The 27,195-nt window shown below is 54.2% G+C and overlaps 2 protein-coding genes across 2 annotated transcripts in view; one reads left to right on the top strand and one right to left on the bottom strand.

Moving 5' to 3' along the window:
* Nucleotides 1-1,084: 1,084 nt before the first annotated feature.
* On the bottom strand, nt 1,085-15,197 carry gpkow (G patch domain and KOW motifs). The gene is made up of 11 exons (XM_072246402.1): nt 14,988-15,197; nt 12,704-12,864; nt 8,976-9,115; nt 8,222-8,328; nt 6,980-7,184; nt 5,375-5,507; nt 4,941-5,067; nt 4,308-4,431; nt 3,701-3,770; nt 2,373-2,458; nt 1,085-1,674 (listed from the first exon to the last, which is right to left on the bottom strand). The coding sequence occupies exons 1-11, from the start codon at nt 15,149-15,151 to the stop codon at nt 1,543-1,545; spliced, it is 1,449 nt and encodes a 482-aa protein (XP_072102503.1). The 5' UTR covers nt 15,152-15,197; the 3' UTR covers nt 1,085-1,542.
* A 3,471-nt stretch (nt 15,198-18,668) lies between these two features.
* Nucleotides 18,669-27,195, top strand: part of LOC140190138 (membrane-associated guanylate kinase, WW and PDZ domain-containing protein 2-like) — a 48,054-nt gene continuing 39,527 nt past the window's right edge. Inside the window, exons 1-3 of the mRNA XM_072246649.1 lie at nt 18,669-18,754; nt 24,948-25,235; nt 27,016-27,132. Coding sequence (XP_072102750.1) covers nt 24,950-25,235; nt 27,016-27,132 — 403 coding nt within the window. The 5' untranslated portion in view covers nt 18,669-18,754; nt 24,948-24,949. The remainder of the gene's footprint in view (nt 18,755-24,947; nt 25,236-27,015; nt 27,133-27,195) is intronic.

Below are 27,195 nucleotides of genomic sequence, written 5' to 3'. Positions count from 1 at the left end.
ACTGCAGATCTCATACTTCATCCAGAGCATCTTGTTGGGAAAGACTGAACGATCTTGGGGGAAACACACTCATCTACAACCGTTTTAATGAAATCCATGACAACAATGGTATGTTTATTCAGATCCACAGTTGAGTCATTGAACACAGCCCAGAACAATCACTCAGCTGCTCCTCTGGAGCTTCGCTCCTTATCCTCTGCCTGCGTGTGGGTTGGAGGACCACCAAGTGATTGGATTTACCAAAGTGCGGTTTAGCCATAGAATGCTAGGCATTCCTTATCTTAGTGTAACAATGGTCTAGTGTGTTCAGACCCTTGGTGTTACAGTTTATAGGCTGATTATAATTGGGAAGGGTTTCTTCACACAAGTCTAGCTGAAATCCCTGACTAACAGTTGAAATGCAGCAGGATGGACTGTTTCTTGTTTGGAGACAGCACACTACAGTATCTCAAGCACCTGATTGCAGTTGGCTGCTGGTGGCATGTGAACTGCGGTCAGGATTATGGAAGAGCCCTTGGTACATAGAACAGACAGCATTCGCTCATTCGGTGTTCAAGGTCAGAAGAGTACGAGTTCAACAAAACCGCCACATCGGAGAACCACCAAGAGTTTATCATGAAACACACACCTCCACCATTTGCCTTTTCCGAATCAGCAGTTCGGTCCATCCTGTGAATAGAGACGCCTTCGTGTCCAATTGCTCTACCTGCCTCACCCCACTGGAACTTAGAATCCCATCTATTTTGATGATTAGTCTTTGTCCCAAATAAACGGCTGCCCTGATTAACTGGAATCTACACCATATATCCCGCCCCACTGTGATGTTTTGCTGATCTAATCAAGTTGGTGACGTCTAATCTATTCTCCCTGCTCATTCATATTCCTGTCCAAGAGCCTCTTAAACACCTCTATTGTACCGGCCTCTACCCCAGGCACACACTTCTCCCCGCATGATAAAAGAAACCTTCAGGAAAATCAGCACAGCCCTGTGTCCATCCCCAAACTAATCCCACTGTCCCATTCTCTCAGGAGCCTCACCTCACCCAGCCCTCTCCCTAGACACACAGACACATTGTCACGTCTGTAACATTAAGCTTTTATTCACCAGCTTATGGAATATGGGTCCTGTATGGGCCAACAGGGGGATACAAACCCACCGAAGCCACAGTGTTACCCAGCCCTCGAGACCCAGCAGTGTGGACTCCTCTTCACTCTCCCACCACACTCGACCCTGAGTTGCAGTAGCACAGTGGTGCCACAGGAGGACATCTGTGAGCAGGGGTACCGGCCCCCTGTTTGAGCAGCGGGTCACTGTGAGGAACGGGGCCAAATCCGGGGAGATTGGGGGGTCAAAACCTCACAGGGGAGGTGGGGCCAGGTCCCTAGTGGAGACGAGGAGCGGCCATCAGTTCAACCACTCCGATTGGCTCCCTCTAGCGCTGAGTGTCAGCAGACATGGAAAGAACAAGTGGAGAGGGAAATGCTGGGGGGTTTATTGGGACTGTCTCTCGCTCCCCCCATCCCAGCCATCCACAGACTCCTTCAGTCGCTCCCCGACGCCCCTACATAGTGGCAGATGGTGTCGTAGTCCAGCTGCAGGAGGTGTTCCTCGTTATGTTGCAGCTGCACCAGCGCCTGGCACTTCGCTCTGTCCCGCTTCAGTATCCGGCCCACCTGGGAAAGAGAGGGCAAGAGCAGCGTCAGGGGGAAGCACCCGAGCTCAACTACTGACAACCCCGTGGAGGGACACACAGCTCTCTCCTGCTCACAGCACCAGGGTGATAGAGATAAAGACAGAGAGACACACACACGCATACAGGAGTGTCAGGGGCAGCACCCAAGCCTAGCTACACACAACACTGTGGATGGACACACAGCCCTTTCCCGCTCACAGCACCAGGGTGATAGAGATATAGACAGAGAGACACGCATAGGAGCGTCAGGGGCAGCACCCAAGCCTAGCTACTGACAACCCTGTGGAGGGACACACAGCTCTCTCCTGCTCACAGCACCAGGGTGATACAGAGACACACACATGCACAGGAGTGTCAGGGGCAGCACCCAAGCCCAGCTACTGACAACCCAGCTCTTTCCCGCTCACAGCACCAGGGCGACAGAGAGAGACAGAGGCAGAGACACACACGCACCACACAGGAGTGTCGGCGGGTGGGTGGGGGAACCACCCGAGCTCCCTCCCGTCCCCGGGACCAGTGGGTATCAGTCAGCACTCTGTCCGTCCAGGGAGGAGTGTCCGGTGAAACAACTGAGCCCAGCTACCGAGAACCCTGTGTATACACAGCACCCTCCCATCCCCAGCAGCGAGGTAATGAAGGGTGTGCAAGCGCGCGGGGGTGGGGCGCAGACTCACTCACCGCGCCTCTGTGTTTGCCGAGCACCACCATGACGTGAGCAGAATCCGACTTGGGAATCACCGTCTCCAGCATTGACTGTTTAATCCCTGTCGGGAGAGGGAGGGTGAGACCCGACGGCACCGGAACGAGACCATTCGGCCCACAATGTTGCAACCACCGTAGTCAATATTCAAATACCCAACAACACTGACATAAATCCCATTTCCCTCCGTTCTCTGCACTTCCATGTGCCTCTCTCTTGTATCTGCCTCCATCACCACCAACCCTGGCAGTGCCAGCACTCTGTGTAAAAAAAAAAACTATTTATTTCAGGAAACAGCATGGAACAGGTCCTTCGAGACACCAGCAACTCTAATGACCCAACTAACCAATACATCTTTGGAGGGTAGGAGGAAACCCACACGCTCCACGGCAAGGATGTACAAACTCCTTGAAGAGGACACGGGGAATGAACTTCAAGACCCGACAGCCCGAGCTGTAACAGCAACACGACAACAGCTACGGTGCTGTGGTACCAGGTTTGCCCTGCACATCTTTTTCAATCCTCTCACCTTATCGACACGCCCAGCAAAAAGCCATTTTGATCCTGCTCGGGGGTGGGGGGGGATAGATATTGGCCTCTCATCTAACCCTCTTACAATCTTAATCAACTTCTCAGCCCTCGCTGCTTTGGAGGAAAACAACCCAAGTTTTTCCAACCTCACTTTGTAAGCTCATCGCTGTAACCCAGGCAGCATCCCGGAGAACCTCTTCTGCCCCCTCTCCAAAGCCCCCCTGTATCTTCTTCCCATAACAGGGCGATCAGAACTGAACACAAAAGGCCTAAGCAGAGTTTTAGACAGCGGTAATCACTGCTCAGGGACTTCCAGCCAAAATAAGTGCCGCTGACCAGCTCCCTCAGTCTTGGGCGCCACGGTAGCGTAGTGGATAGTGCGACTCCCATTACAGCTCGATGTGTCAGAGTTCAATCTGTAAGGAGCCTGTACGTCCTCCGCGTGGAATGTGTGGGTTTCCGTCCCACAGTCCAAAGACGAACTGGTTGGTGGGTTAATTGGTCGTTGCAAATTGCCTGTAGTTAAAATCGGTGCGTTGCTGTTGGGGAGTCTCCAAGGGCCTGTCCCACGCTGTATCTCAATAAATAAAACTGTGGGCAAGCTGGCTTTGAAGGCAAGTGTACTGTATGCCTTCTTGCCAGCCAGCCACTTGCTCTGGACTTCACCGTCGCACCGGCCCGAGCTCTGCAGCCTCAGGTCGTTTGCCCTTCCTTGCCGCTCCCTCAGTGCTCCGCCACCACCCTCCCCACCCACCCGCGGTCCCGGGATTCCCACCTTCCAGAAGTCGTCCACCGTCGGTCCGACACACACACGAGTCAGTGCTCAGCACGTCCTCGATGGTGACCTAGAGGTGGGGCGGAGAGAGAGAAAAAATCAGAATCAATGTGGAAGGAGGCTCATACGCTTCCACTGTCCTCTTCTCCTTTCCCTCTCCCCTCCTTCCCCACACTCACCCCTTCCCTTCACCTTTACACCCCAAATCTCTGAATGTTCTCCCCCACTGTCCCACCTTCCCTCCCTCCCCCACAACCCCGACCCTTCTTCCCACCTCCTCTCTTCCTCTCCCGTCACCAGCTGATGTCCACTTGTCACCAGCTACCCTGATCTTCCCCCTCACCTCCCAACCCCTGCCCTTCCCTCCGTCCCACAGACCTCCATCTTCCCCCAGCCCTGCCCTTACCCCTTCCCACTGACCTCCATCCTCCCCTTCACCCTCCTGCCTTCCCATCCCCACATACCTCACACCGTCCCTGAACTTCCCTCTCCTTCACCTCCCCCCACCTTATCCCCCTCCCTCCTCTCACCGGCAGCCTCCCCCTCCCCGCATCGTCACTGCCCCTTGCCCTCCGACCTCCAGCCCCGTGACCCAGGCCAGGGTTACCTTGCAGTTATAGTAGGCGCCCTTCTGGTAGCGCCGGTCGATGAGCCGGACCAGCAGGTCACTGCGCAGCCAACACGGGCGGCGGGGAGTGGGACTGCTCGGCCGCTTGTCCCGTTTCCTGTCCCTGTGGGGGCAGAGCGGTGACCGTTAGCTGCCTGGGTACTACCCCCTTCCTCACTGCTCCCACCTCCCCTCCCTGTGGGGCAGAGCACAACCCCTCCCACAGTACATCCTCCTCCCCGTCATACTTCCCCTCCCTCACTCCTGCGACAACATCAGTAATGGTGTGAGTCCTACCCTCATACACCGAGGTCCCGCTGTCCCTCAACACCCCCCCACCATACACAATTTGTGTGAGGTCGTTCTATCCCTTGACACAAAGTGTGTCCTGCCATTGTACACCGAGGTCCCTCTGTCCCTCGACACTCCCTACCATTCACAGTGTGTGTCCTACCCTTGTACACCGAGGTCGTTCTATCCCTTGACACTCCCCACTATTCACAAAGTGTGTCTGATCATTGTACAGAAAGATCCCTCTATCCCTTGATACTCCCCACCATTCACGGTGTGTGTCCTACCCTCGTTTACTGAGGTCTCCCAGTACTCCCTCCACAGATGCGGGGTCGGACCCACCTCTCTGCGCTGGCCTCATGCTTTCTCTTCCTTTCCCGGTGTTCTGTGCGTTTCTCCTTCTCAACCTCCTTGCCCCGCGCGGCTTCCTGCTGCCGTTGGCTTTCCCTGTGGGCGGCGCTCAGCCGGCCTGTGGGAAGGAAGAAGACATTGAGCTGAGAGAGGCCTCCCCCATCCCCAACCATCTCCCTATCCCTCCATCCACAGCTCTCTCCCCAGCGCCTGTCCTCACCCGTGTCTCTCTTCGCCCTCCACCCCCCCCCCACGTACTGGCGCCTCTATCCACATCCCCTCTCTAACGCTATCTCTCTGCTCCCCTGTGTGCTGTCGAGGGGAGCTCGGTGTTATGCAGGCCAGGGGCTTGTATGCACGCACAGTCCCAGTGCAGGCAGCGACCCTGTCTACTCTGACCTGCGCAGTCCCCATCCCCAACTCACTCAGGTCGCGGCTGTAACGCTGGTACTCTCCGGCGCTGACGTAATTGAGCCCGTACTGACTGACGGTCACCACCTCATTGCCCAGCGCCAGCCGTACCACCACGCGGGCGTTGTCAGGGTCCAGCCCTTCGATCTGCGGGGGTAGTTAGAATCAAAATCAAGTTTAGTGTCACCGGCACATGCCATGAAACTTGTTGTGTTGTGGCAGCAGTACGTTGCCATACATAGTAATAAAAACCAAATAATAATAATAATATATAATTATTATTAAGTTGTACAAAAAAAGAGGGAAAAACATCGAGGTAGTGTTCACGGGTTCCATGTCCGTTCAGAAATCTGATGGCGGAGGGGAAGAAGCTGTTTCTGATTCACTGAGTGTGTGCCTTCAGGCTCCTGTACCTCGCAAACACGAGGAAATCTGCAGATGCTGGAATTTCAAGCAACACACATCAAAGTTGCTGGTGAACGCAGCAGGCCAGGCAGCATCTGTAGGAAGAGGTGCAGTCGACGTTTTGGGCCGAGACCCTTCGTCAGGACTAACTGAAGGAAGAGTTAGTAAGAGATTTGAAAGTGGGAGGGGGAGGGGGAGATCCAAAATGATAGGAGAAGACAGGAGGGGGAGGGATGGAGCTCCTGTACCTCCTTCTGGATGGTCACAGTGAGAAAGGGGCCTGTCCTGTGTGACGGGGGTCTGTAATAATGGATGCCGCCGTTTTGAGGCAGTGCTCCTTGATGTCCTGGATGCTGAAGAGGCCAGTGTCCACGATGCAGCTGCCTGCGTTCACAACTTTTTGCAGCTGCTGAAGCCCGACACCATCACCCACACCCCCATACCGAACTGTGAAGGCAGTCAGTCAGAATGCTCTCCACGGTACATCTGCCGTGACAAACCACATCCCCTCAAACTGCTGATGAAATATAGCCGCTGTCTTGCCTTCTTTGTAATTGTATCGAAACGCGAGGGTCAGGATGGGTCGTCAGAGATGCTGACACTTGTGGACCTTCGTTCACACCCGGTGGGGGGGGGGGGGTGAGAATGAAACGGGGTTACTTATCTGTTCAGTTTCTAGTGGGGTAGGAGAGAGAGCATTGGCACGTGGCCAAGTGGTTAAGGCATTCGTCTGGTGATCTGAAGGTCGCTAGTTCGAGCCTTGGCTGAGGCAGCGTGTTGTGTCCTTGAGCAAGGCACTTAACCACACAGTGCTCTGTGACGACACTAGTGCCAAGCTGTATGGGTCCTAATGCCCTTCCCTCGGACAACATTGGTGGCATGGAGAGGGGAGACTTGCAGCATGGGCAACTGCCGGTCTTCCATACAACCTTGCCCAGGCCCGCACCCTGGAAACCTTCCAAGGCACAAATCCATGGTCTCATGAGACTAGCAGAAGCCTATAAAGGAAGGAGAGAGAGGAGGCGACAAGGTGTTATCTCTCCATAATGCTCTTGGTGGGGAGGGTCCCACAGGTGTGTGAGACAGAAGGTTAGTCCCAGGAGGGTTACCTGACCCTACAGCTCTGCCCCATGGGCAGTGGGGGGTGGGGGTGCTGATGGAGGGGAGATAGGGGGGGGGGTGTTCTTGGAGGGGAGGTTTTGGACCTGTTTTACCTGTCCGTACAGATCCCGGTGGGGTCCCTGCCGGATCTGAACCTTCCTGCCCAGAGCTGGGCCCTGCGGCTCCTCCTCCGGCCGCTCCTCGCCCGGTTTTGGGGGCCTGGTGGGACGGCTCGGCTCCAGGTCCCGGGCCACGGACCGGTCCGCCCCCAGTCCCAGCCCCTTCGGCCGCAGCTGCTGCTCCAATGGCTTCACGTCCCTCGGGGGGTGGGGGGGGGGGGGAGAGAAACAGAGATCATCACAGGCGCCGCCTGCCGATCAGTCACTGACCCTGCCCTCTGGCCCAACCGCGAGTCACTGACCATGACCTCTGATCCAACCGCCAATCACCGGTCCTGCCCTCTGCCCCACCCACTGATCACTGGCCCCGCCCTCTGATCCACCCGCCAATCAATGACTGCGACCTCCGAGCCTCCCACCAATCACTGACCCTGTCCCCTCCCACCCGTAATGCAGAATTGAAAATAGAGAAAGGGAAAGGGGTAGAAATTACCACACTGGCTCCCCCCCTCAACCTGATAAAGCTCCAACTACATCGACAGTTCTGCCCCTGCCCACACTGACAGTTCCCGCCTCTGACAGACTCCACCCACACTGACAGATCCCGCCTCACAGACTCTGCCCACACTGACAGATCCCGCCTCTGACAGGCCCCAATACACTGACAGATCCCGCCTCTTACAAGGCTCCGCCCACACTGACAGATCCCACCTCTGACAGGCTCCACCCACACTGACAGATCCCATCTCTGACAGGCTCCGCCCACACTGACAGATCCCGCCCCTAACAAACTCCGCCCATACTGACAGATCCCGCCTTTTACAAGGCTCCGCCCACACTGACAGATCCTGCCTCTTAGACTCCGCCCACACTGACAGATTACACCTCACTGGCTCCGCCCACACCGACAGATCACGCCTCTTACAGACTCCGCCCACACTGACAGATTACACCTCACTGGCTCCGCCCACACCGACAGATCACGCCTCTTACAGACTCCGCCCACACTGACAGATTACACCTCACTGGCTCCGCCCACACTGACAGATCCCGCCTCTTACAGATTCCGCCCACACTGACAGATTGCACCTCACTGGCTCCGCCCACACTGACAGATCCCGCCTCTTACAGACTCCGCCCATACTGACAGATCCCGCCTCTGACAGTCTCCGCCCACACTGACAGATCCCGCCTCGCACGGGCCCCTCCCCCTGCCCCCCCAGCACCCCAACTCACTGCTTGAATGTGCGTCCGATTCCCTCTCCCTCCTTCCAGCCCATGCCTCTCAGCATGGCCATGCCGTAGGCTTCCACAGGCACCGACTCGTAGTCTTCTGCTGTGGACTGAGCGGGGGGGTGGGGGGGAGCGCTGGTCAGTCACCGAGAAACATCCCACTTCCTCACCCCTCCCCACGGGACAACCCCTCCCCATCATTTCACACACTGGACAGTTCTGCCCCACTGCACCAAGTACCTGCCTCACATCCCTCCCACAGTGGAGGAGATCCAACCTCAGAGCCCCTCTCACACATTGGACAGCCCTGCCCCTCCTAGTCAACATGAATTGATGGGGGGGGGGCTGTACATCCCTTCTAACCGCCCCTCCCAAGAGGGCAGACCCCTCCTCCGAACTGTCTCGCGTTCTCTCTACCCCTCCGCGGTCAACACGGGCGGTGAGGGAGATCCCTCCACACTGCATTCTTGCAGTAGGGGCACACCCCTCGTCACCGCTACTGCCCACAGGCTTCGCCCTGGCACAACGCTTTACAGTACCAATCCCCACCGCTGCCTGTAACGGGTTTGTACGCTCTCTCCGAGACCACACAACTTTCCTCCGGGAGCTCAGTTTCCTGCCGCATTCCGAAGAGGCACTGCTTGGTAGGTTAATTGAACACTGTAAGTTGTCCCGTGATCAGACTAGGGTTAAATCAGTGGTTGCTAAAAAGGTTAGCATTCCCCCCATCCCAACACATCTCTGACCCCTGACCCACCGACTCCGGCCGCAGCTCCACGTTGACCTTCTCCCCGTCCTCGTATCCGCGGGGCGCCTGGTTCTGCATCAGCAGAGGGATGCTGAGGGTCCCGTCATCCCGGCTGCCTTCCTTCCACTTCTCCTGGTACCTCTGCGACTCTGCGGCCGGGGCAGCGCAAGAGCAGAAAGGTTGAGAGGAGTATCGGTGGGTCACTTGCAACCCCCCCACCCCGTCACCCAAACCTGCTCCCCCCCACCCCGTCATCCAAACCTGCCCCAACCACCGATACAAACCCAAACCTGCCCCCACACCCCGTCACCAAAACCTGCCCCCACACCGTCACCAAAACCTGCCCCCCACACCGTCACCCAAACCTGCCCCCACACCGTCACCCAAACCTGCTCCCCCCCACCAATACAAACCCAAACCTGCCCCCCACCCCGTCACCCAAACCTGCCCCCACACCGTCACCCAAACCTGCCCCAGCCACCGATACAAACCCAAACCTGCCCCCCACCCCGTCACCCAAACCTGCCCCCCCACCAATACAAACCCAAACCTGCCCCCCACCTCTTCACCCAAACCTGCCCCCCCAGCAATACAAACCCAAACCTGCCCCCCACCCCGTCACCGAAACCTGCCCAGCCGATACAAACCCAAACCTGCCCCCCACCCCGTCACCCAAACCTGCCCCAGCCACCGATACAAACCCAAACCTGCCCCCCACCCCGTCACCCAAACCTGCCCCCCCACCAATACAAACCCAAACCTGCCCCCCACCTCGTCACCCAAACCTGCCCCCCCACCAATACAAACCCAAACCTGCCCCCCACCCCGTCACCGAAACCTGCCCAGCCACCGATACAAACCCAAACCTGCCCCCCACACCCCGTCACCCAAACCTGCCCCACCCACCAATACAAACCCAAACCTGCTCCCCACCCCGTCACCCAAACCTGCCCCACCCACCAATACAAACCCAAACCTGCCCCCCACCCCGTCACCCAAACCTGCCCCAGCCACCAATACAAACCCAAACCTGCCCCCCACCCCGTCACCCAAACCTGCCCCAGCCACCAATACAAACCCAAACCTGCCCCCCACCCCGCCACCGAAACCCAAACCTTCCCCACCCACCAATGCAACCCATCCACTCCTGCCGAGCCAGCCCCAGCTGGGGAGAAACCGAGTCACCACTGATCACCCTAGTTGGGCGGCCTTTCATTGGTCCTGTTATACTTACTAGTCTATACATTGGCAGAGTTTGCCCACAGGAAAATGAATCTCAGGGTTGTAGATGGTGACATATATGCACTCTGATAATAAAATTTTGTTTGAACTTTGGCAGTGAATTTGCTGGGAATGCTGAGAATATCGGTCGCATAGACCCTCACCAAGTTTTAATGATGAATACAGAAAGCATCCTATCCGGATGTATCACGGCTCAGTACGGCAACTGGTCCGCCCGTGACTGTGGGAAACCGCGGACAGTGGTGGACACAGCTCAGCACGTCACGGAAACCAGCCTCCCCTCCGTGGACTCTGTCCGCACTTCCCTCTGTCTCGGTACCAGCCAGAATAATCAAAGACCCCGGACATTCTCTCTTCTCCCCTCTCCCACTGGGCAGAAGATACATAAGCCGGAAAGCATGTCCCACCAGGCTCGAGGACAGCTTCTATCCCGTTGTCAGAAGACTATCAAAGCTTTCCAATCCACATACCCATCTCTTTTAAACATTGTTCCTGTACCTGCCTCAACCACTTCCTCTGGCAGCTCTTTCCATATACGGACCACCCTCTGGGTGAAAAAGTTGCCCCTCTCTCACCCAATCTCTCATTCTCAATTCCCCAGCCCTGGTGTGTTCTGTAGAGAGTACGGATGGAAGGAGGGAGCATTTCAGGGGGTGGGCAGGGTGCCAATTGAGTGGATGACTCTGTCCTGGCCTGCTGAGTGTTCCCGGCGCCCCCAGTCTAAACCTACAGACCAAATCCCTCCTCTGCTTTCCTACCACATGGGCTCCACCTGTACTTCCTGCTGCCCCAGTAAAGCAGCCAGCATAATCAAAGTCTCCTCTCACCCTGGACACTCCCTCTTCTCCCCCTCGCTCATCGGGCAGAAGATACAAAAGCCTGCGGGCATGTACCACCAGGCTCAAAGACAGCTTCTACCCTATTGAGAAGACTATTGAACCTTTCCTATCCATGTACCTGGTGAAGTGTCACTGAAATGTTGTTAATGCACCTGCTTCAACCAGTTCCTCTGATGGTTCACTCCATATATGAACCACCCTGTGTATACAGGTCGTTTTTCATCATCATCATGTGCTGTGTCGTATGACATCATCATTCTGTGCAGTGCCATATGACATCATCATTCTGTGCTGTGTTGTATGACATCATCATTCTGTGAAGTGTCGTCGTATGATGTGAACATTCACAGTCTGTTCCTGCCAAAGTTTTCTACAGAGAAAATCTCACAGGTAGATAGGGTAGTACACTTGGAGTACTGTGTCCAGTTCTGGTCGCCTCACTATAGGCAGGACGTGGAAGCATTGGAAAGGGTACAGAGGAGATTTACCAGGATGCTGCCTGGTTTAGAGAGTATGCATTATGATCAGAGATTAAGGGAGCTAGGGCTTTACTCTTTGGAGAGAAGGAGGATGAGAGGAGACATGATAGAGGTGTACAAGATAATAAGAGGAATAGATAGAGTGGATAGCCAGCACCTCTTCCCCAGGGCACCACTGCTCAATACAAGAGGACATGGCTTTAAGGTAAGGGGTGGGAAGTTCAAGGGGGGGATATTAGAGGAAGGTTTTTTACTCAGAGTGGTTGGTGCGTGGAATGCACTGCCTGAGTCAGTGGTGGAGGCAGATACACTCGTGAAGTTTAAGAGACTACTAGACAGGTATAGTTAATTTAAGGTGGGGGAGTTATATGGGAGGCAGGGTTTGAAGGTCGGCACAACATTGTGGGCCGAAGGGCCTGTACTGTGCTGTACTATTCTATGCTCTATGAGATACATCTCCCCCAAAGGAGGTGTAAGGCGCTCCTTCCCTCTGCTAGCCTACAGGTCACCCTTGGGCAAGGCTCAGCCACACCCCCTCCCCCTGGATCAGGGTCACGTGAAACTGTGGAAGAAGGTGGTGCAGATCACAAGTCCTGGGTATGTGACCGCTGGCACCAGGCAGACAGCCTCTGAAGACTGGGGTCACCCATCTTGTAAAGACACTGCCCAGAAGTCAACAGGAAACCACTTCAGTAGAAAGACTTTGCCAACAGCAATCACGGTCAAGGAAAGAGTGTGACTGCCAACGTCTTATGACACTACATATATTGAAAGGCCTTGATAGAGAGGACGCGGAGAGGATGTTTCCTATAGCGGAAGAGTCTGGGACCAGCGGGCACAGTCTCAGAATACAAGGATGTTGGTTTAGAACAGAGATGAGGAGGAAGTTTATAGCCAAAGGGCGGTAAGTCGGTGGAGTACTGGAGCCTGCTGATTGTGGTTCAGTGCCAATATGGCAAGCTGTCTGTCTGTGGCCCGGCATAGGATCTGTCCTGAGGAGGAACAGACTCTCGTTCTGTCCAGGGTCAAACACAGAGTGGGAGAATGGAGGTAGGTCACTCTCAAAAATTAGCCTTACCCTCACCGGGACCCTTGGCACACCCACCACCCACAGTGCCAGTCCTGAGGGGGTCTGCAGACACTCCACCCAAATCAGGCACCAGTCCACTCTCTGCACCTTCAATCAGCTCCTGCACGGCCTTGGACAGCACCTCGGGGTCCTCCTGCTCCTCTGCCTCCTTCTCCTCTGTCGCCATGGCCCCTGAATCCGGCTTGTGCCAACGGTTCTTCCGGATGAGGGGCACAATCAGTTCCTGGGGCTTCTCCCGCGGCTTTAAGCTGGCGGGGGTAAGTGACAGGAGACAGACAAATGGGGTCAATGGGGGAAAGGGTGAGGGGAGAAGGACACAAGTCAATGGGGGAAGGAAGAGGGAGACGGACACAAATCAATGGGGAAGAAGAGGGAGACAGAAACAAGTCAATGGGGAAGGGAGAGAGGTCGGACACAGTTCAATCGGGGAAGAAGGGAGAGGGACGGACACAGGTCAGTGGGGGAAGAAGGGAGAGGGACGGACACAGGTCAGTGGGGGAAGGGAGAGGAAAGGCACACAGGTCAGTTAGTTGCGGGGGAGTAACAGAGGGACGGACATGGGTCAGCAGAGGAAATCAGAGAGGAATGGACATAAATTAGGCGGATGCAGCCTCACCAATTCTCTTGTCTTCCCTCCTAACCTCTATCCTCCTTTCTCAAACCCCATCTTATCACTCTCTCCATCTTCTGTTCCTCACACATATTCCCTTACACCCCCAGCACCCCTTCATCCTAAATCCCCCTTCAGTATTCCCTCTGTCCTATACACCCTCTGTCTATCCCTCAATACCTCACCCCCTTAGCACACCCTCTGCCATTAATACCCCTCAACACTCTCTTCACTAAATACCCCCTCGACCTTATAGAACAATATTCCCCAGTCCATAAAAGACCCCCGCCCTCAGCGCTCTCTCTATAAAAAACATTCTCCCTTTCTCCATCCATCAGCACGCCCGTCCATCATGAGATTCTCCCATTTTCCTCTCCCTCCCACACCCCACCCTCCGTCCCTTATACCCAATGATTTCCTCCCTCCCTCGAGCCTGTCTGTCCCTCCCTCCTTCCCGTAAATCCTCTGTCCCTCATGCAGATATACCCTCTCCTCTCTCACCTCTTCTGCACTCTCTCCCCAACCCTGCCACAGATCTCTGAACGTTCTCAGCCCCAACACTCCCCAATGCTCTCGTCCTTCCTCCTAACCTCTATCCCTCTTGAATCCCCATGGCCCCGGAACAGGCTCTGCTACAAATGTACATCAACTCCCCCTCGTGTCCACACTGACACTCCCCTATCTCATACACCCCAGGAAGCAGCCAATTAACCCAACACATTCGCAGGGACGTGGGAGGGAGCTGGAGCACCCATGGGGGAAACACACAAGGTGTCACAAGGAGAACGTGCAAACTGCATACACACGTTCTCCCTCCTTGTGACCCTGTGGGATTCCCCCGGGCGCTCCGGTTCCCTCCCACGTCCACACATAAACACAGCACCTTCCCTCTCTCTCACACACCCTCAGAAACCCAAAGGCCAGAGCGTGGGGTGTGGGAGGGAGAGAGAAAAGGAAGCACCTTGGGGTGGGAGGACGTGCCGAGGGATAGAGTTTAGATGGAGGAAGAAAGGATAATTACAGCTGGGACGTGGAGAAAGGGGAGGAGGTGTTTTTTGTAGAGGGCGTGCGGGGGGGGGGGTTGTTTATGGATTTGGGGAGCATCATTGTTTAAGTTCAGGGAGGAGCAAATTTAGTGGAGGGTTAGTTATGGCAGAGGATGTGCGAAGAGAGGAAGAGGGAGCATTGAGAGATAGGAGAGGGCATTGAGTGTGAGGGAGTGTATGGGATGGGGGGTGGATTAGGATGAAGGGGGCCCTGGGGGAAGAGAATGTGTGCAAGGGACAGAACCCTCCCCTCACACTTCCCTCTCCTGGGATTGTGGGTCTCGCCCCTCCAACCCTGATCTTCTCTGATTCTGTCATCCCCTCAATTCACCACCCCAGGTCTCTACCCCGACCCCTCCGGAGACTCTTGAGTCTCATTCCCCCAATCTCCTCCTCAAACTCTGGGTCTGCCCCCCCCCCCATCAATCCTCAATCCACCACCCGGGTCTGTGGGTTACTCCCCCTCCCGGGACTCAGGGTCTCGCCCCCTCCCCGATCACCTCCTCGGACTCTGGCTCATTCCCAGTTCATCACCCTCCACCCAGGGTCTCCCCCTCAATCGATCACCCCAATCTTATCTCGTCCCCTCAATCCACCAGCACAGGTCTCTCCCACTCCCGGACTCCGGGTCTCACCCCCACCTACCCGGATCCCCTCCTCGGACCCTGGGTCTCACCCCGATCCCCCCACCCCCCGGACACCGGCCGCTGCTCACCTCAACACCTCCCCGCCCTCCACGCCGGTCACCGTCTCCTTCTCGGCCTCCGACTCCACTGCCTCCTTCGCCCGCGGTTTGCTGACGGTCCGGGTGAAGCCGAAGGAGACGGGTCCCCGCTCAGCCTCGGGCTCCTCTCGCTGCGGTGCCGGCGGCTGCTCCATCACCTCGGTCCCGGGGCCTCTCCGGACACACGCAGGGCGCAGGCGCAGATGCCGCAATACACGTCGGGAAACGTAGTCACAGATATTACCGCACTACAATCCCGGCAGCCTCCGATCCTTGAACTACAATTCCCAGCAACCTGTGGAGTTCGGGGTTTGGAATGGACCTTAAAACTCTTGACAATTCTTTCCCTCCCTTTGTAAATATTTTAGTATGATTTTGTGTACTTAGAAAGATAGTTTAAAAATAATTTTTATTCCTAACAGAATTCCAAATATAAATTCAAATAACTTTGTTCATAATACAATACTGTACATATATATAGCTGACTTTCGCAAAGTACTCTATATTGTCTTTCCAGTTACCAAACAACACTTAATACTATTGAACTATTAATACAAAGCTAATTGAAATATACAACATCCACTGCATCCCCTTTAATTATCCTACTTGTAATCTCCCTGAAAAACCTGTTGGAATTCTTTGAGAAGATTACAAATAGGATGGATAAAGGGAATGTAGTGGATGTTGTATATTTGGACTTTCAGAAGGCCTTTGACAAGGTGCCACATATGAGGCTGCTTACCAAGTTAAGAGCCTGTGGTATCACAGGAAAGTTACTAGCATGGTGAGAGCATTGGCTGACTGATAGGAGGCAGTGAGTGGGAATAAAAGAATCATTTTCAGGTTGGCTGCCAGTGACTAGTGGTCCTCCATAGGGGTCGGTTTTGAGACGGCACCTTTATATGCTGTTTTTCAATTATTTAGAGGATGGAACAGGTGGCTCTCTTGCCAAGTTTACAGATCATACAAAGATAGAGAGATAGTGTTGAGGAAACAGGTGGGCTGCAGACAGATTAAGAGAATGGGCAAGAAAGTGGCAAATGATATACAATGTTGGTAAAAGCATAGTCAGTTTAGTAGAAGAAATAAATGTACAGACTATTTTCTAAATGGGGAGAAAATCCAAAAAATTTGAGATGCAAAGGGACTCAGGAATCCTTGTGCAGAACACCCTGAAGGATAACTTGCAGGTAAAGTTGGTGGTGAGGAAGGCAAATACAATGTCAACATTCATTTCAATAGTGCTAGAATTTAACAGCAAGGATGTGATGGTGAGGCCTCACCTTGAGTATTGTGAACAATTTTGGGCTCCTCATCAAAGAAAAGATGTGCTGGCATTGGAGAGGGTTCAGAGGAGGTTCACAAGGATGATTCCGGGAATGAAAGGTTTCTCATATGAAGAATGTTTGTTAGCTCTGGGCCTGTACGTGCTGGAATTTAGAAGGATGAGGGGAGATCTCATTGAAATCGTTCAAATGTTGAAAGGCCTAGACAGACCAGATGTGGAAAGGATGTTTCCCACGGTGGGGGAGTTTAGGACAAGAGGGCACAGCCTCAGGATAGAGGGGTGTCCATTTAAAATAGAGATGCAGAGAAATTTCTTTAGCCCGAGGGTGGTGAGTTTGTGGAATTTATTAGCACATGCTGCCAGGTCATTGGGTGTACTTAAAGCAGGGATTGATATTTTCTTGATTGGCTGTGGCATCAAAGGTTACAGGCAGAGGACAGGGAGTACGACCGAGGAGGGGAAAATATGTCAACCATGACTGAATGGCGGCGCAGACTCGATGGGCCAAATGGCCTAATTCTGCTGCTGTGTCTGATGGTCTAAGTACTCTGCCGTGTATGTCGGCCGCGTTGCGAACTCCATCCCAACTTTACTGTATACTTTTAATTTCTGCGATTTCCTTCGCATTTCTTGTTCAAGTGGCTGATAGTCACATCGGATACAATAGACTGACTCTCCTGAACATCAGGAAGACAGCATTTACCCACTATGTGATGCAATTGTCTTTCTATGTTATATTGACTATCCTGTTGTATATATTATTTATTAAAATTTAATATATTGCCATTTAGACGAAGACATAACATAAAAGATTATTACCCATCATGTATATGAAGAATGTAAGTAATAAAATCAATTCAATTCTAGTCCTGACGAAGGGTCTCGGCCGGAAACGTCGACTGTACCGCTTCCTGGAGATGCTGCCTGGCCTGCTGCGTTCACCAGCAACTTTGATGTGGTTGCTTGAATTTCCAGCATCTGCAGCTTTCCTCATGTTCACTCTTTTCATCTTCGGCTTTTTTACAGACAGTGTGATGTTTGCTTCCAGAATTTGCTGGTATTTAATTGAATTCATTCTTCCCTCTACCAGTAAATGTTCCCCGTGCCACTGGCTGCAACACAAGCCCAAAGCAAGATCGATCCATCCCTGTGCCTAACAGTTGGAGAGGGGTTCTTTTCATGAAATTCTGCACCCTTTCTTCTCCAAACATGCCTTTGCTCATTGCGGCCAAAAAGTTCTATTCTAAAGGTTCAAAGGAAGATCTCAACAAGCCTGATGCATTTTGGAAACAAGTGCTGTGGACTGATGAAGTTAAAATAGAACTTGTATATTTGTGCCTAAGACACAGTGTTGTCTCTGCAAAGAATGCCAGACAGAGCTGGACCATAGAATCTGCAGATACTGTTAATCGAGAATAATACACGCAAAATACTGGAGGAACTCAGCAGGTCGGGCAGCATTCATGGAGGGAAATGAACAGTGGACATTTCGGGCTCAGACCCTTATCAAGATTGGAACAGTATGTACTGTGTGATAGACTGGGTGGTGATCGGTGCAAAAGGTAAATGGCTAAGGGAGAAGTTAGCGGAGGGAGCCCAGACCTTTTATCACCCTGGATGTGAGCATCAGCGTGATGGTATCTCAAACAAACTAATCAGTCTGAAAACATCACTGGCTGCGCATGCGTAGAGACGTGGCGGCGTCGCCATGTTGAGTATACTGGCAGAGACCTTCCCTCGGGCCCGGATCCCCGGTCCCGCTGACTACACGGGCGGCCCTGCAGGCCCTCATTCGCCGTACCACGGTCCCCGAACCCTCCCTCGGTCCTCAAGCTCCCCGGATACTTCCCCTTTCCTTCTCCCGCCCGGCCTCCCGAGCATCGACCTATCAGGTGACGACACCCATTGAAGACTGGCAGACACGTCGGCTAATGGGGCGCCGGATCTCGGGATGTTTACCCCGCCTGCTGAAGACTGGCAGGAAAGCTATCCAATGGAGTATCAGGTCGCTGTTATGCCGCTTGGCCCGCTGACTACTGGCAGGCGTGTTATCCAATGGAGCGCCTAACCGCGGGACGTCTCCCAGACCACCCAATAGCGGTGAGGGTGGGTCCACGCGGAGGGCGTGGCTCTGCTTGATCGACAGACCTGGAAGCCACGCCCTCCCCGGCTCTCTCCCCAGGCACCACCTGTCAATCCGCCGCTGGGCAATGGTTGGGGATGAAGGCAGGAAGGTATCGGAGGAGACGGGGTTGAAGCATCCTCCGCTGCAGGTAAATTGTGGGCCGCGTCCCTCCGCACTGCAGCCGCTCCCTTCCACGTCCTAAGTCGGTAATTGCAAATCTCTGTCAATAATATGTGAGAATCAATCCAGTTTGCAAATTTTCGCTTGCATCTCCCCGGCTGTGCATCGTCCACCGTTCCCTCTCGGAGCAAGCACCATCCTCCCCTCGGACGCTCCGGACGTGGGGTAGGTAGGAGATGGGAGGTTCTGCCGTGGGGGTTGGTTGGCGAATGGATCGGGAGAGGCCACGGAGAGAGGAGGGAGGGTGGGGGGGCGGGATAACGGGAGAGGGATGGGGGAGTAAGGATAGTCGTGCAGAAATGGGAACTGCACCAGGGACGTGGTGTCATAGAGAAACTGCTCCGAAACAGGCACTTCGGCCCAACTCTTTCATGCCGACCTAGATTTCCACCCACGTTTCCCTCGCAGCATTTCTTAGAAGAGTTTTTTTGATATATTGTCCATGTACCTGTCTCAGCCACTTCCTCTGGCAGCTCCTTCCACATAGCCCGCCCTCTGCGTGAAAAAGTTGTCCCTTGAGTCCCTATTAAACCTCCACTCTCACCCAATTGCCCTCTGGTTCTTCATTCTCCCCACCCTGGGGAAAGTGGCCTTGCGCATTCACCCTATCTGTGCCCCTCATGGTTTTATACAACTCTGTTAGGCCACCCCATCAGCCTCCTGCGTTCCAAGGAATAAAGTTATGGCCTGACCAACCTCCGTCCCTCGAGTCCTGGCAACATCCTCGGTCTCCTCTGCACTCTTTGCAAGTTAGTGACATCTTTCCGAAACCTTCCTGATTCTCAAGCTCAGTACCTCGATTAATAAAGACAAGCACATCTTCATTATCACTTTCAGGAGGATATACTGGCTTTGGAAGTGGTGCAAAGGAGGTTCACCAGGTTGATGAGGGGGTTAGACTATGAGGAGAGGTTGAGTGGCCTGGGACTGTACTCGCTGGAATTCAGAAGGATGAGAGGAGATCTTATAGAAACATAAAATTATGAAAGAGATAGATAAGATAGAGGCAGGAAAGTAGGTGAGACTAGAACTAGGGGACATAGCCTCAAGATTCAGGAGAGTAGATTTAGGACAGAGATGAGGAGGAACTGCTTTTCCCAGAGAGTGGTGAATCTGTGGAATTCTCTGCTCATTGAAGCAGTGGAGTCTACCTCAGTAAATATATTTAAGACAAGGTTGGATAGATTTTTGCATAGTAGGGGGATTAAGGGTTGTGAGGAAAAGGCAGGTAGATGGAGATGAGTCCATGGCCAGATCAGCCATGATCTTATTGAATGGTGGAGCAGCCTTGATGGGCCAAATGGCCTACTCCTATTTCTTATGTTCTTATGCTGTGGACTAGAACCCCAAGATCCCCGTGTATATCAACGCTGTTTAATGGCCCTTTACATTTGCCCTCCCACTTGCTCGGATTAAACTCCATCTGCCACTTCTCTGCCCATATTCTGTAACTGTTTTATAATCCTGCCTGAGCTCCCAGGTCTATTATTAACATCCGTGACCCAAACCCTGCCCTTCTCTTTTTGAGGGCAGTTGGCCGCAGGGGAGCACCACCACGCGGGTACCCCTGACTCGGAAACTTAACAGTCACTCCCTCACCATTGCCATGTCTGCTCAGCACGGAATCAGTGTGGGAACAGGCCCTTCGGCCCATCTGGTCCACGCCAGCCAAGATTAACATCTGAGCTGGTCCCACTTGCCTGCATTTGGCCCCTATCCCTCACGCGCCTGTCCAACGTTGTTCATGTACCTGCCTCAACCACTTCCTCTGGCAATCATTCCATGTACGGAGCAGCTGAATCGTAAAGACTGTGTGCATTCACCCCACCTGTGCTGCTCATGATTTTGTACACCTTCCTACAGTGTCTGGGGTCAGTAGGTTAATTGCCCTGTTGTGTGGGTGAGGAGGGCGTGAGGTTGGATATAAATAAAGGATGGAATGTTGAGGCTTTATAAGCCATTGTTCAGACCACACTTGAGTAGTGTGAGCAGATTTGGGGCCCTTATCTCAGAAAAGGTGTGCTGATGTTGGAGAGGGTTCAAAGGAGGTTCAAGACAATGATCCTGGGAGTGAAAGGGTTAACGTACGAGCAGCGTTTGATGGCTCTGGGCCTGTACTCGCTGGAATTTAGAAGAATGATAGGGGAATTTCATTGAAACCTACCGGATATTGAAAAGCCTGGACGTGGAGAGGATGTTTCCAATCGTGGGGAGTCGTGGACCAGATAGCACTGCCTCAGAATAGAAGGTCCTCCTTTCAGAGCAGAGGTGAAGAGGAATTTCTTTCGCCGGACGGTGATGAATCTATGGAATTTGTTGCCACGGACCGCTGTGGAGGCCAAGTCACTGGTTATACTTTAAGCGAAGGTTGATGGCTTCTTGATTGGTGTGGGCCATCAAAGGTTCTGAGGAGAAGGCAGAAGAGTGGGGTTTAGAAGGATAATAAATCAGCCATACTGGAATGGTGGATGGCCTAATTCTGCTCCTATGTCTTATGGTCTACAATAAAATGGGGTTGGTGTAACTGGGTTAGCAGAAGCTCAGTGGACCGAAAGGCCTTATTTCTTACTGGATATCTCCATGAGCATAAGGCAGTGAGTTCAAAACGTCCCATGTGGGGAAATACACCTCTAATTAATTCTTATTCAATGAAGACATTCGTCCAAGAGGACCACCACCTTGTCATTGGGCTTGGAGGCTTGCCTGCTCCAATGACCTGAAGAGCTGTGTTGGCTGGAGTTAAGGCCTTGTGCTTTAGCTCTTGGTAGGGCCACCCATGCCAAACAGGTCAAAGGGTGAAGGATAGACTAACAGTGGTCCATCAGGTATGGGGGTTCAGCTCAGGGTGACCAACGCTGACTGGTCAGGAAACAATTGCTATGGAAACCGCCATGAAGAATCCTTCTACAAACGAATATATGCGTACAACACTTTGGAGAGACAGAGATGGAGGAGCTTCATTGTTGCCCTGCACGCCAGCAACGTAACAGGCAAAGAAAAAAGTACAATAAATACATTAATTTTTTTCCCTCCCACCCTTTTCCCAGCTGGTCTTTGCCCTCTCTACTGAGGCCTCTTTTCTGACGCACCCCTATTATTTCACCGCGCTCCCCCAGCCATGGTTGTGCGGTCAATGGTACAGTGGTGTTTATGTGTGAGATACATGGGAAAGGGTAGAGGATTGGGAGAGTTTCAGAATGGAGTGGGGAGACAGGTGGGAGGAGAAGGGAGTGGGAGAGAGATAGGAAGGGAGGTCGATGTAGGGATGCCTTGGGACAGAGACACTGGCGGACCCCAGTCAAATCCAAGAATGTCAGGAAGGTATTTGAGATCCAAGGGGGTGGGGGGATCACGGGAGTCTGTCCCAAAATGAAAGCCCCATCCTGCGCCGAGAACCTGCTTGGTGGCAGTCACAGGGAGCTTCACTCTATGCCTAATGCCGGGAGTCTGTGATGGGACAGTGTGGAGGGAGCTTCACTCTGTGTCTGACCCTCGGAGTGTGTGATGGGACAGTGTGGAGGGAGATTCACTCTGTGTCTGACCCCGGGAGAGTGTGATGGGACGGTGTGGAGGGAGATTCACTCTGTGTCTGACCCCGGGAGTGTGTGATGGGACGGTGTGGAGGGAGCTTCATTCTGTGTCTGACCCCGGGAGTGTGTGATGGGACGGTGTGGAGGGAGCTTCACTTTGTGTCTGACCCCGGGAGTGTGTGATGGGACGGTGTGGAGGGAGCTTCACTCTGTGTCTGATCCCTTTTTTTTAAACGAAGTTCTTTATTACAAATGTCGGTGCTATACAATATTTACAAAACCAGTGACTAACACATTTACTACACTACAAACAGACAATACATGTTAAACCAATATATTGCCATCCTCATCAATGATGGCATTTACACCCCGCGGAGCCCAACGGTCCCGGAACATCTCGACGGTCGCCGTGGACTGTGCGTATTCCTTTTCAATATTCACCCGGGCACAAACATACCCCCTAAACATAGCCAGGCAGTCCGCCCGGGGAGAACCTCCTGCCACCCTTTTCCATGAGCCACGGATGGCAATTTTCGCCAGCCCCAGGAGGAAGTTGACAAGGACATCCTCATCCCTCTGTGCCCCCCTCCTTACTGGATGACCATATATGAATAGGGTGGGACTGAAATGCAACCAGAAGGCGAGAAGCAGCCCACGCAAATACGCGAAAAGGGGCTGCAGCCTCACACACTCCACGTACATATGGTACACGGTCTCCTCCAGCCCGCAGAAGTGACACGCGGCTGGGAGATCCGTGTACAAACTAAAGAACTTATTGCAGGGCACTTGCTTTATGCAGCACCCTCCAGCCGAGATCCCCAAGGTGCATGGGAAGGACTCCCTCGTAAAGGGACTTCCATTGGGGACCCCCCTCACCTCCAGGTGGAAAGACTGACCGCCATGGCGTGTCGGGACGGTGGACAAATGCTAGGAAGTGGAGGGTGTGGAGCAGCAGCCCATAAAGGTACCTCCTGCCTGCATCCCTGAATGGGATTGTGGGTGTCGATGAAAGACGGCTCAAGTTGTGTGGATTCGTCTCTCGGGTAAGGCTGCGGGGCCTGGGCCTGACGAGCAGCTCAGCCCGAGTCGTTCCACACACCTGAGCCGCACTGACATCCGTTGAGACAGGGCAAGGGTCGGCCAGGACCCCGCCCTCTGCCAGAGGAGGGGATTCCCGGCCTGAGGCAACCATGTTCCAGACTCTCAGTAGGTCCTGATAGAAGCTGGGCAGCCTCTGCAAAGCAGCACGGCTGACGCCCGCCAGTGGTAGCTGCATATCTTCGTGAAGGCAGCAGCCCCTCCGGAGGAAGAAAGTCGCCAACACGTGCCACCTGGGAGGGTGCTCGGCGTACAGGAATCTCTGCAGAGTCCTGAGGCGGAGAGCCGCCAGTCGTGTGCGTACACACACCAGCGACTGTCCGCCCTCTCCTTCTGGGAGACTCAGAACCACTGCAGAGACCCAGTGCTTCCTGTTTCCCCAGAAGAAGTCCACTAGCTTCCTCTGCATTCTCGCGACAAAAGGGGCGGGGGGGGGGGCCAAGGTGACCATCCGGTACCACAACATGGAGGCCACCAGCTGGTTTATGACCACCACCCTGCCTCGATAGGAAAGCACCCTGAGAAGGCCTGACCAGCGCCCTAGCCGGCCCATGACTTTTGTCTCCAGGTCCTGCCAGTTCGCCAGCCAGGTCTCCCCAGAAGAACTCAGGTAGACTCCCAGATAGAGAAGGCGTCTGGTGCTCCACTCAAAAGCTCTCATCTCCTCCGGCAGGGAGTCCACCTGCCACTGGCCTACTAAGATGGCCTACTGTGTGATGGGACGGTGTGGAAGGAGCTTCACTCTGTGTCTGACCTGGGGAGTGTGTGATGGGATGGTGTGGAGGGAGTTTCACTCTGTGTCTGACCCGGGGAGTGTGTGATGGGACAGTATGGAGGGAGCTTCACTTTGTGTCTGACCCCGGGAGTGTGTGATGGGACAGTGTGGAGGGAGCTTCACTTTGTGTCTGACCCCGGGAGTGTGTGATGGGACGGTGTGGAGGGAGATTCACTCTGTGTCTGATCCTGGGAGTGTGTGATGGGATGGTGTGGAGGGAGTTTCATTCTGTGTCTGACCCGGGGAGTGTGTGATGGGACGGTGTGGAGGGAGATTCACTCTGTGTCTGATCCGGGGAGTGTGTGATGGGACGGTGTGGAGGGAGCTTCAGTCTGTGTCTGACCCCGGGAGTGTGTGATGGGATGGTGTGGAGGGAGTTTCACTCTGTGTCTGACCTGGGGAGTGTGTGATGGGACGGTGTGGAGGGAGCTTCACTTTGTGTCTGACCCCGGGAGTGTGTGATGGGACGGTGTGGAGGGAGATTCACTCTGTGTCTGACCCGGGGAGTGTGTGATGGGACGGTGTGGAGGGAGTTTCACTCTGTGTCTGACCCGGGTAGTGTGTGATGGGACGGTGTGGAGGGAGATTCACTCTGTGTCTGACCGGGGAGTGTGTGATGGGACGGTGTGGAGGGAGTTTCACTCTGTGTCTGACCCGGGGAGTGTGTGATGGGACGGTGTGGAGGGAGATTCACTCTGTGTCTGACCTGGGGAGTGTGTGATGGGACGGTGTGGAGGGAGTTTCACTCTGTGTCTGACGCTGGGTGGGTGTGGTGAGCCAAGCCTTTTCCCTGTTCCGTTGACAGCAAGTTATTGAACAGCCAGGGTTGTGACCTTTGGTCTCTGCCGGTGCTGGGCGGGTTTGCTCTGCCATTGGGCGCTGGCCGACTGACTGGTGTCATGACACCCTCCCTTTCTGTCCCTTTCTCCCGTACCACCCCACCCCTCCACTCTAGTGATGTTAAGGAGGCTTCTGGGCCCACCCCACTGGACGCAGCGAGTGAGGGAGGTGGAGGTGCCCCGGGACTCGGAGGGGCGGCTGGAGCTGTGCCTGCAGGGCGGGGCCGAGAACGGGCGTCTGCTGACCTTGGCTGCTGCCCCCGGGCTGGGCACGGGAAGATCCCGCGGTGGCGAGCTGCTGCTGGAAGTGAATGGCGCCCCCGTGGCCGGGCTGACCCTCCGCGATGCCCTCGACCTCCTGGAGCGGCTGGAGGGCCCGGTGCACATCAAGACTGTCCTGCCAGGTGGGTCCCCGTGCCGGGGTGGGGGTGGGAGGCCGCGCTGGGTGCATCTGCGTGGGGGTCGGGGGGGGGTCACCGTCTGGAACGGGGGACGTGTGGGGAATCTACATCTCGGACGGGGAGCAGAGACGCCGTCTGGGAGAAGCGGAGACGGGAGCCTGTCTGCAGGGGTGGGGGGTAGTCTTGGTCTCTCTCTGGGACAGGGGGAGTTCGGTTGTCTGGGAGTGAGGGGAAGAGAGCCGCTATCTCAGGGCTGTGGAGACCCAGGTTTGATCCCCACCTTCTTTCTGTTTGTGTGCGTGTGCGTTTGTGTCCACATCCATAACACATCAGAGCAGAACGAGGCCACTCGGCCCATCGGGTCTGCACTGCCTTTCCATCATGGCTGATATATTATCCCTCTCAACCCCATTCTCTCTGCCTTCTCCCCGTAACCTTTGACACTCTGACTGATCAAGAACCTATCAACCTCTGCTTTAAATATCCCCAATGACTTGGCCTTCATTGCTGTCTTGTGGCAATGAATTCCACAGATTCACCACCCTCTCGCTGAAGAAATTCCTCCTCTTCTCTGTTCTAAAGGGATGTCCTTGTTTTCTGAGGCTGTGTCCTCTGGTCCTAGGCTCCCCCACTGGAGGAAACATCCTCTCCATCTCGGCCTTTCAGGATTCAATAGATTTCAATGAGATCCCCACCCCGCCATATTTCTAAACTCCAGCGAGTACAGGCCCAGAGCCATCAAATGCTCCCTCCCCATATGGAAGATAAGAGCAAGGATGTAATGCTGAGGCTTCATAAGGCACTGCTCAGACTGCTGTTAGAATATTGAGAGCAGTTTTGGGCCTCTTATCTAAGAGGGGATGTGCTGGCATTGAAGATCGTTCATGAGAATTATCCCAGGAATGAAAGGGTTAACTTATGCAGAGCATTTCGTGACTCTAGGCCTGTCTTCGCTTTAGTTTATTAGAATGGCGGGGATTTTAATGGAAACCCATCAAATATTAAAAGGCCTCGGTGGAGTGGACTTGGAGAGGATGTTTCCTGTGGTGGTGGAGTCTCGGACCAGAGGGCACAGCCTCAGAATAGAAGGACGTGCTGCTTCAGAACAGAGGTGGAGAGGAATTTCTTCAGTCAGACGGTGGTGGAATCACAGGCGGCTGTGACTGGGTGTATTTAATGCAGAGGTTGAGTGAAGTTTAATTAGGATGTCAAATGTCAGGAGAAGAAGGCAGGGAGAATGGAGTTAAGAGGAATAATAAGTCAGCCGTGATGGAATGGCGGGGCAGACCCGATGGGCCGAGTGGCCTAGTTCTGCTCCTGTGTGCTATGGTCTTGTGTGGGTGTATGTTAACCCTTTCCTCCCAGGATCATCCTGCTGAACCTCCTCTGCACCCTCTCCGGTGTCAGCACGTCCTTTCTTGGACAAGGGGCGCAAACGTGCGCGTATGTGTGTGTGTACAATCTCCCTTTAACCCCGTGGGTTCTCTCCCCTCCCACTCCCACCTCCCGGTCGCTCTGGTTCCCTCCGTGTCCCAATGAAAGTGCAGAATCAAGTTTCCTGCCCCAGTGTGTGTGAGAGAGGGGGAGAATCTGGGGAGGGTGGAGTAGTTGGAAATCTGGAGGTGGGGGTGGAAATGGGCTGAAGAGGCCCGTCTCCTCCAGGAGTCTCCAGATCCTTGGGACGCGGCGGCAGGGGTAGATTGTGGAGGGAGTTGGGGGGAGAGGTGAGTGCGCGAGGCTGACGTCTCTCCCCTGTCGCCCTCTCCACCCCCCCGACCCCAAGGCTCGCAGCTGAACGCGGACCTGAGGCACTTCCTGAAGCAGGCCTTCGCGCCGGGCACGGCGGACAGCGAGCTCCAGGAGACCATCCGGCGGAACCTCTCCCTCCGTGCCGTGCCGTGTGAGTCCGCCGCCTCCACAGTGCTCCCCTCCTCGCCGCGCATCCCTCCCCAGCACTTTCACC

Source organism: Mobula birostris, chromosome 29 (assembly GCF_030028105.1).
Source record: "Mobula birostris isolate sMobBir1 chromosome 29, sMobBir1.hap1, whole genome shotgun sequence".
In the NCBI taxonomy this organism is placed as follows: Eukaryota; Metazoa; Chordata; class Chondrichthyes; order Myliobatiformes; family Myliobatidae; genus Mobula; species Mobula birostris.
This window is presented reverse-complemented; position numbering and strand designations above follow the sequence as displayed.

Coding starts and splice junctions, on each gene's coding strand:
- gpkow (XM_072246402.1), bottom strand. CDS start 15,151: ATGGAGCAGCCGCCGGCACCGCAGCGAGAGGAGCCCGAGGCTGAGCGG. Junction 12,865..14,987: donor GAGGGCGGGGAGGTGTTGAG/GTGAGCAGCGGC, acceptor TACCCCCGCCAG/CTTAAAGCCGCGGGAGAAGC. Junction 5,508..6,979: donor ACCGGGATCTGTACGGACAG/GTAAAACAGGTC, acceptor CTACCCCCGCAG/ATCGAAGGGCTGGACCCTGA.